At 35.5% G+C, this 12613-nt stretch overlaps 1 protein-coding gene across 1 annotated transcript in view; it reads right to left on the reverse strand.

Moving 5' to 3' along the window:
- Positions 1–12613, reverse strand: part of LOC149801560 (conserved oligomeric Golgi complex subunit 1-like) — a 106034-nt gene that overhangs the window by 36603 nt on the left and 56818 nt on the right. The window contains exons 18-20 of the mRNA XM_089955780.1: positions 9301–9474; positions 2762–2854; positions 28–111 (exon numbers count right to left, since the gene is read on the reverse strand). Coding sequence (XP_089811906.1) covers positions 28–111; positions 2762–2854; positions 9301–9474 — 351 coding nt within the window. The remainder of the gene's footprint in view (positions 1–27; positions 112–2761; positions 2855–9300; positions 9475–12613) is intronic.

Consider the following 12613-nt stretch of genomic DNA (forward strand, 5'->3'; position numbering starts at 1 on the left):
TTATTTTAAATACAACATAAATGTTACCTCTGCAGATTTACTCCCATGCACTGTTGTAAATTGGGTGTTAGGTCACAAAGCGTACTGCATAACCTTCCTACCATAAGAACCCTAGTGAAATAAAACAATACAGTTCTAAAGTGAAACAGGTAATCACCTCAATCTCACCCCACCCCACTCACACTCTTGCACAGTCATCTCACACCATGGAATTGTGCAAATAACTGCTAACAAAGTCATCAAGTACTCTCTGTACAAAACTTAGAAAGATTGATTTGTAATATCTTAAACTGAGACATTTTTGTGTTATTTCATTTTCATGACCTTGTCACAAAACAAAAATTAAACCTTGTGAAAACTGAGGCAATAAATGAAAAATTGCAAAACTGTAAAATTAAATAAGCCAATATTTCAAATTCAGAAATACATGTATATGGAAATTAACAAGAAGATATTTTCCCATGCACAGTAATTCATGGCATAGATCTCATTTAAAAACAAGAGCTACTAGAGAAGAGCACAGCTCAAATAAAATGACTGAATATGAAAGCAGCAAAACTGCCAGTTGTAAAAAATTAATAACGTTCAAATTTTGTACATGACCCTGACACTATTTCCTATGCACAGCATCAAGAGTCCCTATAAGCATTTATATAAGGAATAAAAAACGTCTCAAAGACCTAAAGACTAAGGAATATATCCATGTAGAAACTTGTTCCAAGAACTCTAATATGTCCTAACCCTCCACAGTAATAATGCTACATTCCCTGTGATCATTAAAAATTACAGTAGAACCTGTCATGAGAAACCACCTTTATACTGACAAAACATGTAGTCTTTCAAAGCAAGTAATTTTTATCACAGGTCAGAACACTATACAATTGAATAATCAGTGTATAAAGAATATAGTAACATGTAAATAATCAGCTTATACAAATCATTATGACCTCCTGATGCTTTGATGTTCAAACAAAGTTAACTCCGAATTTTGAATTACCTTATTTGTCATGAATATTAAAAACAATTTGATTAAATGAAAATGATTAAATTAGCCCAATGTCACGGATAAATCAAAATGATTTTGTTTGACATGCAACACACATCTCCACTATGTTGTTGTTCAACATGTTTGTTGCTATTGTTGTTACAGAGTTTAACGCCATTTTCAGCACAAGAGAGGCTATACATGGTGGCCAGTATTAATGATGGAGGAAGAACCCGGGAAAACCATGGAAAGAACCACCGACCCACGAGAAGCTACCGGCAAGCTTTCTCACATATCCACATTGGCCAAGCCCAAGACTCGAACCCACGCGGACAGAGGTGAGATGGCAGTGATCCGTGATGGAGAGCGTTTTAGACCACTCGGCCACTCGTGGCCTCTCCAACATGTTTGTAAAATGGAAATTGTTCATGCAAAGCTGATCAGAACAGTATTTTTTCCTGTGACCAAAAAGATTCAATACCAGATACAAAGAAATTTCTATAGGGTTTTATGCTTTTAAATTTTCTGGACAAAATATCTTGCAGAGTAAAATATTGGAAATTTGCAAAATCACATATTAAGTGAGAATGTGAATATTTCACAACTTGATATGTATGAAAATTAAACACCACAAACATTTCCCTAAACAGTGAAACTTGTCAAAAACAGGACATTCTTGGGAGTACAAAAAATGATGATAATACAGTCAGCTCTTGTTCAGGCTGTTCTTTTTTAAACATTTATGGTGCCCAGGGAAGGCAATTTTTTAAAAATGTATGCCAGGGTACTTTGATTTCACCCAGTTGATATTAAAATGATAAGAAAATTCTGAAATGCATCTATGGGTGAGTACCCCACATCAAAAGTGCCATCCCTGGGTCCCAAGTGTATCTATTTTACTAGAACAACACTTACAACCACCAATATGGTTGCATGCAATTTGATCATAATATTGTCTGTTTTATGAATGTAAGCCTTTATTCTTTGCTTTTTTACACAAGTTACCTATTTGATCAGTCTGTACGCAACATGTATTAACTAAGAGAGAAAAAGAATAGAAAAAAGAAACATATGCTTTTTATAATAAATTTTCTGATGTTTACTAACAAATGTTTATGGCTGATTTCCATCCTAACAATGTAAATGAATACTGGGTTCATCACTTTATACAGATAATTTGCACATTTTACTGACAAAAAAATAAATTGAGTGTTGGAATTAAACTATTTTGTCATCAGTCCAATTTAGTACTTTGTACATTCATTATAACCAATTATTTGTCATTCAGTGAATATTCAATTACAATGACTGACCAACACAAAATCTCAAGTTCAGCTCAGAAGTTTCAGGATTTCCAGGCCAGAAGATATAAGGGATGTCATATTACCATTTTGTCTAAAGTCCCAATAATTGAAAATTATGTGCAGTACAGGGAAAGGGGTATTTAAAACAAAGACAAATTCTTGATCTGAATAACTAATTGCAAAGTAAAATATAACAATCAGAGCTGGAACGCTCCCACATGATATTACAGCAAAAATTCTTCTTACCTTTATGTTTAATATCACTAATACTGACACCTTTGAACCTACTGACTATCCTTCCATGGAAACAATATGAGACCATCAAACAAATTTAACATACCAACAAAAATGTAATAATTATAATAATAATAATAATAATGGATTATGATAGTTTGTAGAAATGGCATATACTTGTAAATATGTAAAAATTAAATGTTCTGGTGGCAAGAGTAATCATGTCAAGCAAACTTACTTCTTCTCTGTAATTTCATTGGTCTCTCTGTGTGTCACTTCCAAAAAGGACTTTTTCCAAAGCTGTAATTGGTCATTCAAATACCTTATTATTCTGAAAATAACAGAAAACAACATAGGCAATTTATTATTTTCTATGTATCCATAACAATGGATTACAAACATATTGTACATTACATGTGAGAAATAAAATAAACAAGAATTCCATGGACTTCTATGTCTCAATTGCTTTTCCCTGACATAGTCCAAACATAAGAGTCCCTTAACGGGTATGATGCTCTACTCATCAAAAAAAAATGTTTCTAGGAATTAAAGACAAAACCATTTCTTCATTCTAACTTTTGAATGTTGAAACTGTCTCTGATATACTTGGACACCATTAGAAAACTTTTGGTGACAACCCAATGCCAATATAACCATCCATTCCAGAGAATTAGTGACAAGATTTTCAATATGCTCATTGTGGCTGCCATACTGGTATCTTTGGCGCATCATTTTCATTTCTATGACTAACTAGATATGATAAGAACTCTAGAGGAGTGGCAACAACATTTTCAAAATGGCCACATTGGTTGCCATACTGGATGTCAGATCAATATCATTTTCATTTCTATGACCAACTAGATATGATAAGAACTCTTATGCTGAAAACCCTACATCACTAAGATCATCAACTCTGGAGGAGTGGCAACAACATTTTCAAAATGGCCACATTGGTTGCCATATTGGATGTCACATCAACATCATTTTCATTCAGGACCAACTAGACATCATAAGAAGTCTTCTGGTGAAAACCCCATGCTGGTATGACTTTCCATTTAGAAGAAGCTGACAAGAGGATTTTCAGATTAGAGGTCAGATTGGCATCATTTTAATTCAGGACAAACTAGATATCATAATTAATCTTCTAGTGAAACCCCATGTCAGTATGACTTTCCATTTATGAGAACCAATAACAAGATTTTCACGATGACTTCCATGTAAGTGAAACTGGATATCAGACTGGAACTATTTTTATTCAGTAACAGCCAGACATCATAAAAAATATTCTGGTGAAAATCCTATGTTGATTTGTCTTTTCATCAAGGAGTAATGACAAGATTTTCAAGATGGACATTGTGGCAGCCATATTGGCTATCAGACTTGCACAAGTTCTATTTAAAACAAACTAGACATTATAAGGATGTTTCTAGTGAAAACACTACGCCGAGATGAGTTTCCTTCCAGGAGAAGAAGCAATAACAAGATTTATCAAGATGGCCATTATGGCTGCCATATTGGCTATAAGACTGACACATTTTCTATTTAAAACAAACTAGACATTATAGATATTTTTCTAGTGAAAACACTATGCTGAGATGAGTTTCCTTCCAGGAGAAGAAGCAATAACAAGATTTATCAAGATGGCCATTGTGGCAGCCATATTGGCTATCAGACTTGCACAATTTCTATTTAAAACAAACTAGACATTATAAGGATTTTTCTAGTGACAACACTATGCTGAGATAAGTTTCCATCCAGGAGAAGAAGCAATAACAAGATTTTCAATGGTTCATGTGGTGGCTATACTAGATATCAGATTGGCACAAGTTTCATTTAGAACCAACTGGACATTATAAGAAGACTTTCAGTGAAAACCTGATGTTGATATGACCATCCATTCAGGAGTAGTAGTGACAACAAGATTTTAAAGATAGCTAGTGTTGTGGCATACTGGATGTCTGAGCAGCACCAATGACCTATTTTTGCCCATTGTGACTAGTAGTAGTGTGGCTCGAGTGCTTAGATTTAATAATGCCTTCAGTAATTGATGTTATTATTAACGCCCTCTTATCCAGGGTATTCCTATCATGTTTCAAAAACTGCCAATCTAAAACCACTATTGAAGAAACCAATGCTTAACCCTAATAATTTTTAATAAAATACAATCTTTTTTCTAACCTCCCATTTATTATTCCCATTATCAAAACCAAATTCTAAAGAGAATATTCTTTTGCCAGGAATGAACTGCCTCTTGAACATTCAAGAGTGATCTAAAAACTCACCTATTTAGACTGCAAAAACAGATTCAAGACTTAACCCTGAATTATTTTCAGCATGCTTTTGTTTCTAATTCCATGGTGTTTGTTTTTGAAATCTTGTTTGTGTATACAGAACTTTTAAGGATTAAGTACTGTACTAAGTCTTCATCATTATTATCCTCTAAGAAGAATACATTCATTAAGTTTCATGACTGTGCATACAACAGTGTGACACAAACTGTCTTTAATGAGAAAAACTTAACATATTCAATCAATGTGAAATGTAAGTTAATGAGACCTACTACTTTGACCTGTCATGAGTAGTGCCATAAAAAGACAAATATACCCATTAAGTTTCATAACTAAATTTACTACAATATCAGAACAACTGAACTAAAGGCAGAAAATTAATGTCGATATCTATTCCAACACCAATGACAACAAAGTCATTATAGGAATAATAACTGATAAGGACAATGATACCATTAGTAGACAGGAACAGAACTAGATCTTATATCGAAGAAAATTAAACAACACAACATTCTGAATCAAGTTCTTATCAAAACATTTATTAAGTCCATCATATGTTCCCAAAACATTTTATATGAAGTCGTGAGTCATCTAGTCAACTGGAGCTGCATGGCCATACATAATCATAACCATCACTCCTTTTAAAATTTGTCTACGCTTTATATTTTAAACATGCTTCAAACATTATGCCAAGATGCTAACCCTTACCAATGTCAAACAGTAATGTCAATTTACAAAACTAAGGACCTTAAAAAATAAAAATAGGAATACATTTTTATACATTAATTTATTTAAGGTTCAAAAAGGAATGATTATGCCAAAATCAGAATGGATGGCATCTGAATATATACAAAAAATTGCCTTAAACCCTTAACATCTGACATTCCATTTAGAATCCAGTAAAAGTTATCTGTTATTTAAGGTGACAACTGGAAACTGGTAAGGAAAAAAGGTATTTCAGAAGACACACTTTACCAAAAAGATATATCATTATTTTACCTAATGTCTTGTTTAGCTCATTTTAAATGTCTAATAAAATTATAGTTAATACAATAGGCTGAATATAATCTAATGCTTTGAATAATCTCAACAATAAACAGGGTTTTCACTGTGTAATAGCTACTACAAGTACATGCCCTCTTTACATATAAACAGCACTTAACAAAGTAAAAATACATGTTTAACGTATGAAGGGTGGCTGATTATAGTACTGAAGCAATTTTGTCTTTTAATGTTAACAACCTTCCCACTGGATGAGTATCAACCAGTATACATCCATCAATTTTTTTTAAAAACAGTTTATTTCTATATAATAGCTATTGCAGTAGTTAGATTCAAGTCATATTTTTCAAAAGTGTCAAACATTTCATGTCAAATCCTTATAATTGTAAATATAAGCTACATATTTTTTTACAAATTTCCTGACATGGTTCACTAACTCCAATACAGGTGTATAATATCACAAACTCTGAAGATAATAAATTTAATACATAACTGAGACTTGAATGTTCAGACTGTTCCAACTGCTTCCAAAAATTTAAACATTTATCTCAAATGTATTCACTTTTCCACCCATGGTCCTAGGTTGAATTCCAAATGTATTCACTTTTCCACCCATGGTCCTAGGTTGAATTCCAAATGTATTCACTTTTCCACCCACGGTCCTAGGTTGAATTCCAAATGTATTCACTTTTCCACCCATGGTCCTAGGTTGAATTCCAAATGTATTCACTTTTCCACCCACGGTCCTAGGTTGAATTCCAAATGTATTCACTTTTCCACCCATGGTCCTCGGTTGAATTCCAAATGAAAGCTACTTTACATTTACCTCCATTTCCAGACCATAAGTTAAATCACGATGATCCAGGGATCCCCATCCATGACCCAAACGTCCTAACTTAAATCTGTTACAAATATTATGCATCCTCCTGCCACAGCTGCATGTAAAATGTTGGTCAAAATATACAAAACAAAACAAATGTTCCCCAAATTCAAAGAATTCAAGATAAGGCCATTTCTTCCATTTAACTGATGAGTATTTAAACCACCTCTAATATTTCTCAGCAATAAAAAGATTGTAAAATTTGAAGCTATGGATGTCAGATTGGCATAATTTTCATTTAAAACAAACAAGATATCATAAGAAGTCTTTTGATAGGAGACACCATGTTGATAAGACTGTCAGTTTTGGAGAAGTAACAGTGACAAGATTTTCAAGATGGCTACTATGGTGTCCATTTTGGATATCAAATTGGCATAATTTCCATTTAGGACCAACTCAATATGATAACAGGTAATTTGATACAAACACAATATCTATGTGATAAGCCTTTGAGAAGTAGCCATAACATGATTTTCAAGATGGCCATTATGGTAGTCATATTGGAAGACAGGTTAGCACCATTTTCATTTATGAAAACCCCCTGTTTATATGACCATCCATTCTGGAGAAGTAGCAATAACAAGATTTTCGAGATAGCCACTGTTGCAGCTATAATGGAAATCCAAGCAGCACCATTTTCATGTAGGACCAACTAGACTATGGGATTAGTGTGTGAGTAAAGTTTCATGGCAATCCATCAAGTAGTTCAGGATGAACAGCAACAACAAACTTATGCTAAGAGACAAATGACAGATGGACAATAGATCATCTGATAAGCTCTTCTGGTCTGAGACCAGTAACTAAAAATATGAAGTCTAATTTTAATTTGTATACATTTGGCTTCTAAACCCTATTACTAAGAACTCAGGGGAGAGGTCCAAATTGTATATCGCTGTTGTAAATTGCTACAACATGGGCATATTATGTATTAAGTTGTCTAATCCAGCAGTATAGGAAGCATGACAGTTGTAGACAGAACTGATCTGTGAAGGGTATCACATCACCCTACTGATGGATGCACAGCTTGAACTGATATATAGCGGGTATCACATCACCCTGCTGACAGATGCACAGCTTGAATTGATATATCAAGGGTATCACATCACCCTGCTGAAGGGTGGGGTAAATTACACCATGAGCAACAACAATTAGTTTGCTGAATTAATTATGTGCTTTTTCTTAAGGTCTTTTGATACAGTTAATGTCACATGTATTATAAATTTCTTGAAGGAAGTTAACATTCATTATAAAATTCAGCTTGTATGCAACCCTATTTGTTTTTAATAGTTTTTAACAAACATTCATACTGTTTATTACCCTGTTTTACTTTTTATTATCGTATCACCCTTTACAAAGAAGAATTACATTCCCCATTCATAGGGAGCACTAATATATTTTCACCATATCATCATTGCAATTTTGTATTTTTATTGTTCTTTCAAAATAAACCTTTTCTGATTATGCATTTTTATCATATGACCTTTTTGTGGCACTATATAATCTCACAGTGCTGGTGCACTATAAAATCCACAATCAGACAATCAACAAGGGTCTCCCATTTCCTCCATGTCAGAGACTTCCTCACACCAGAATATTTGTGATTTTGAATACTACATGGAAGTCACAAGAACTTGAAGAACATAAATGAAAATAGTTTCATTTTAGTAACAAAAGCTCAACCAAATATTGTGTCTCACCTGTGACCTGTATTTTTATAGGCTTTTTGTTTATTTTAATGACACTTTAAACATATTACTGACTATGTCATGTTTAAGAAAAGACAGCTATGTGCCTTTCCCATGGATACAATTAGGCAACTGACCCAGGTCAGCCTGTGTGGGTCATTATCACAGCTCTACCCTGTGACCTGTGCAATAATGTAGATGACAAGTGAAACCTTGAAAACAAACTTTGAACACAGAATCTTAATGCTGACACCATCTCTGTCACTTGTGGAAACTCAACACCTATGTCTCACCATGCTTAAACATAAATGTTGCTTGTAAATAAAAGTAACACCCATGTCTCACCATGCTTACACATAACTGTTGCTGGTAAATAAAAGTAACACCCATGTCTCACCATGCTTACACATAAATGTTGCTAGTAAATAAAAGTAACACCCATGTCTCACCATGCTTACACATAACTGTTGCTGGTAAATACAAGTAACACCTATGTCTCACCATGCTTACACATAACTGTTGCTGGTAAATACAAGTAACACCCATGTCTCACCATGCTAACACATAACTGTTGCTGGTAAATAAAAGTAACACCTATGTCTCACCGTGCTTACACATAACTGTTGCTGGTAAATTAAAGTAACACCCATGTCTCACCATGCTTACACATAACTGTTGCTGGTAAATACAAGTAACACCCATGTCTCACCATGCTAACACATAACTGTTGCTGGTAAATAAAAGTAACACCTATGTCTCACCATGCTTACACATAACTGTTGCTGGTAAATACAAGTAACACCTATGTCTCACCATGCTAACACATAACTGTAACTGTTGAAAAAGTAACACCTGTGTCTCACCATGCTTATACAGGTCAGATAAGAATGTCAACATTAATAGATAATCATGAAATCCTTACTCATTTATGGCTCCAGCACAAGAGGTCTGGATGTATAACAGAAATGAGGCTGTGTCTGCATATTTGTTGAACAACCCACTCATCTCTGTAGCAGCTTGACCCTCAGCAGGAACAAGATAGTAGTTAGTGTCTTCCTGGAGAGTTTTCATTTTCTCATCGAAACTCTTGCATAAACTGAAGAAAAAAATTTAACCATGTTTCATGAGAAATGCTGACTTTCTAAAATCAAGTACTGCAAATACAGGCACCTAACCTGCATACACTGTTTCTGACTTTCAATAACAAAAATCTACCAATGCTGATGTTGCTGCTTCCGTTGACAGAGTTACTACTGTATTCCACAATGCTTACACAGGTGTGGCATGTTTTTCTCTGGAATCAATATTAGCCAGATCATGTGTTTGTCACTGAAGCTCAAGCCTGAAGGGCAAGATTTTTAAGGTATCAAACACTGATGCCAGAAAAACTAAGCATGATTGCTATATTTTTACCTAAATTTAAAGACAAACACTAAACTTTTCAAATCTAATTCAAATCTTCACTCAAGAAAGCACTGATCAGGTGCTTTGGCCTGACTTAACCCTTTAAAGGGAAGGAAAGTGTTTTCTATCAGTTGATGTAAAATGGTCATTATAAATCAGTGTCTCGCAAGAAAGCCAACATCAAAGATTTATTGAAAAAAAATCACTTTCGCATGTCATTTCTGAGGAAGCAAATTTTTTTAAGAAAATTATGCTTCTCCTAGAAAAATTAACCAATCACATTAACATTATGATATAAGTCTTACTACCTCATGAATAAAGCTGTCCCAAAAATGAGATTTTGCCTTTTCTATGATATATAAAGGGCAATAACTCTTGCCCATTATCTCCACTTGCCACCTACAGTTGGTACTAGCTTTAAGCTGAGCAGATCATCATGTAATGGGATGCTCGCACTGCAGGGAGGATGGGAGATTATTAATGTAATGTGATCACATAAGTATTCTAGAAAAAACATAATTTACTACAATAATTGCATTCTCCTTCAAATACCTTCCACGATCACATTAACATTAGGAGAATAGGTAACAGGTGCAGGGAATGTTGAGCATCCAACCTCTATCCAAGGTAACATCTGAAGGGAAAATATTAGATTCCCCATATGAAAGTTAACCTACTCTCCTAACTGCAAGCAGCACAATTGGAGGCAACGTTGTTTACACATGGAATGAAAAAATAATGAGATCTTCTTACCACATACAATTTCTGGGTGATTCCAGTACAAACTGCTCTGGGTGTTCATCCAGAAGTTGTGATGATGTCAAATGGGTCTGGTAGCCATTTGTGTGACTAAGTCTACCAGATCCAGAGTTTGTAGCTGTGGAGCCAAGTCTCATAGATAAAACACTACAAAGTTGATTGTGCTTGCCAACAGATGGCTAGAGATCTGTTTGATAGAGATATGACAGTCAGAGGCTCACAGAGATTACCCTTATCTCATGAAAAGATATCTTCATGAGGTGACTAGTGTTCTAGTGATATGTCAGAGAATGCCTTATGTACTGTCCACTTCAACCTCTGTAAGAGGGCTTGATGGGTTATGTCCTCTTTCCCAGGTTTAACTGTGAGAAAGAGGCATCTTTGAGCCCCACAAACTGGTTTAGACCATTCCAGATAAGGTCTGAGCAAACATGTCAGGTCCTGTTTGAAAGCCTCTTGGGTTGTGTCAATACAGGAGAATGCCCACTGATGGCAACCAATTCCTAGCAACAAATGTGGGATGCATCTTAAGGACCACCAGGCCATCTGATCGAAACGTTGGGTAGGCTGGGTCAACCAGAATGGCATGTAATTAACTGACTTTACAAGTCAAAGTGAATGCTATCAGGAAACAGGTTTTTTATAAAAGGTGCTTCAGTGAGGTCCTAGCTAAAGGTCTGAACTGATCTGAATACATCCAACTCAAAACAAAGTAAAGGTTCCACTTAGGAAAACAATCTGTGATTGAGGCCCATGATGTCAAAGTTGGACAAACAGGTCAGAGAGGACTGTGTTATGACCAAGATCCTCCCTATCAAGATGATGAGGATGTGCCCTTAATAGTAATCAGAGTCAACTTTTTCTCCTCAAGCAGCCAAAGAAGATTCAAGTCAACTACTTGTGGGACAGAGGCACTCAGAGGGACAATTTTTTAACTTGCATCGGTCCCTGAAAATGTGCCACTTCCCTTCCTAAGCCTGCAAATTGGAGGGTCTTCTAACTTATTAAATTCTTTGCATGACTGAAAGGTTGACTTGTTTCTGCTGCATGGCTCTCTGGACAAGAACTAAGCATGATGGAGAAGACAGTTTGAGCTAGGATGGAACATGATGGTTTGAGGCTGTTGAAGAAGAGATGGCCTGGCCAGGACCTTCCTGGGAAGATCTGTCACTAGATCAAGAAGATTATTGATCCAGGATTTGTCCCAGTGAAGAGCAACAATCAGAAACAGTTTGCACTTCTGGCCCTCTCAATTTCTGTATATCTTAGGATCTAAGATCATTGGAAGTGGGTAGGCAATAGGCCAAAGACCCTCCCAAATGAGAACATGGACCAAGCCTCAGATCCAGTACCAGGAATGATACTATCTCACTCATTATGCTGATGCTGTAATCAAGCAGAATGAAAAAAGGAAACGCTTGAGATAGCTAGGTCATCTGCAAAGGATACTGTAGAGGCGACCCAGCAAGATAAGATCAGCTGCTGCATAAAACAATACAAGGAGTTGCAGAAACTTCCTGACTGTGATCAATTTCATGTTGGAAATGGATTCTGCAAGGATGACAATTTGGACCACTCAAAGGTACAGAAGATGTACCAGGATGAGGTGGGTGGGAAAATTCATACCCAGAAGGATGAACTTATGAGATGGACAAAGATGGGATTTCCCTATTGATCAGAAAACCTAGATGAAGTAAAAGATAAGTGAGATCATTCTTTCCTTTGCCTTGAATGGAACTGATCATATATTTCTGGAGGATGTTGTCCAAATATGACACCATGGAAATAGATGAAGTTGTATGGAACAGGGATAGGATATAGTGGAGTAGTTTGATAAAGGCCAATGGACTTGTATTCAAGCAGGGAGAAAGCATGCAACTGATTATTTCCTCTGTATGTAAACTGAGGGAATTTATGTAAGGATGGTGGATGGGAATGTGAAAATATGCATCTGTCTGATAGAGACTGATGACAAGTTAGTTCGGATGGATGTAGAGGTAGTAGACTGAGCCTGACATCTCCATTTTGAATGTCACTGAAACTCCCTGACTGTGATCAATTTCATGTTGGAA

This window comes from Sinohyriopsis cumingii, chromosome 4 (assembly GCF_028554795.1).
Source record: "Sinohyriopsis cumingii isolate HCF-2022 chromosome 4, ASM2855479v2, whole genome shotgun sequence".
Classification (NCBI taxonomy): domain Eukaryota; kingdom Metazoa; phylum Mollusca; class Bivalvia; order Unionida; family Unionidae; genus Sinohyriopsis; species Sinohyriopsis cumingii.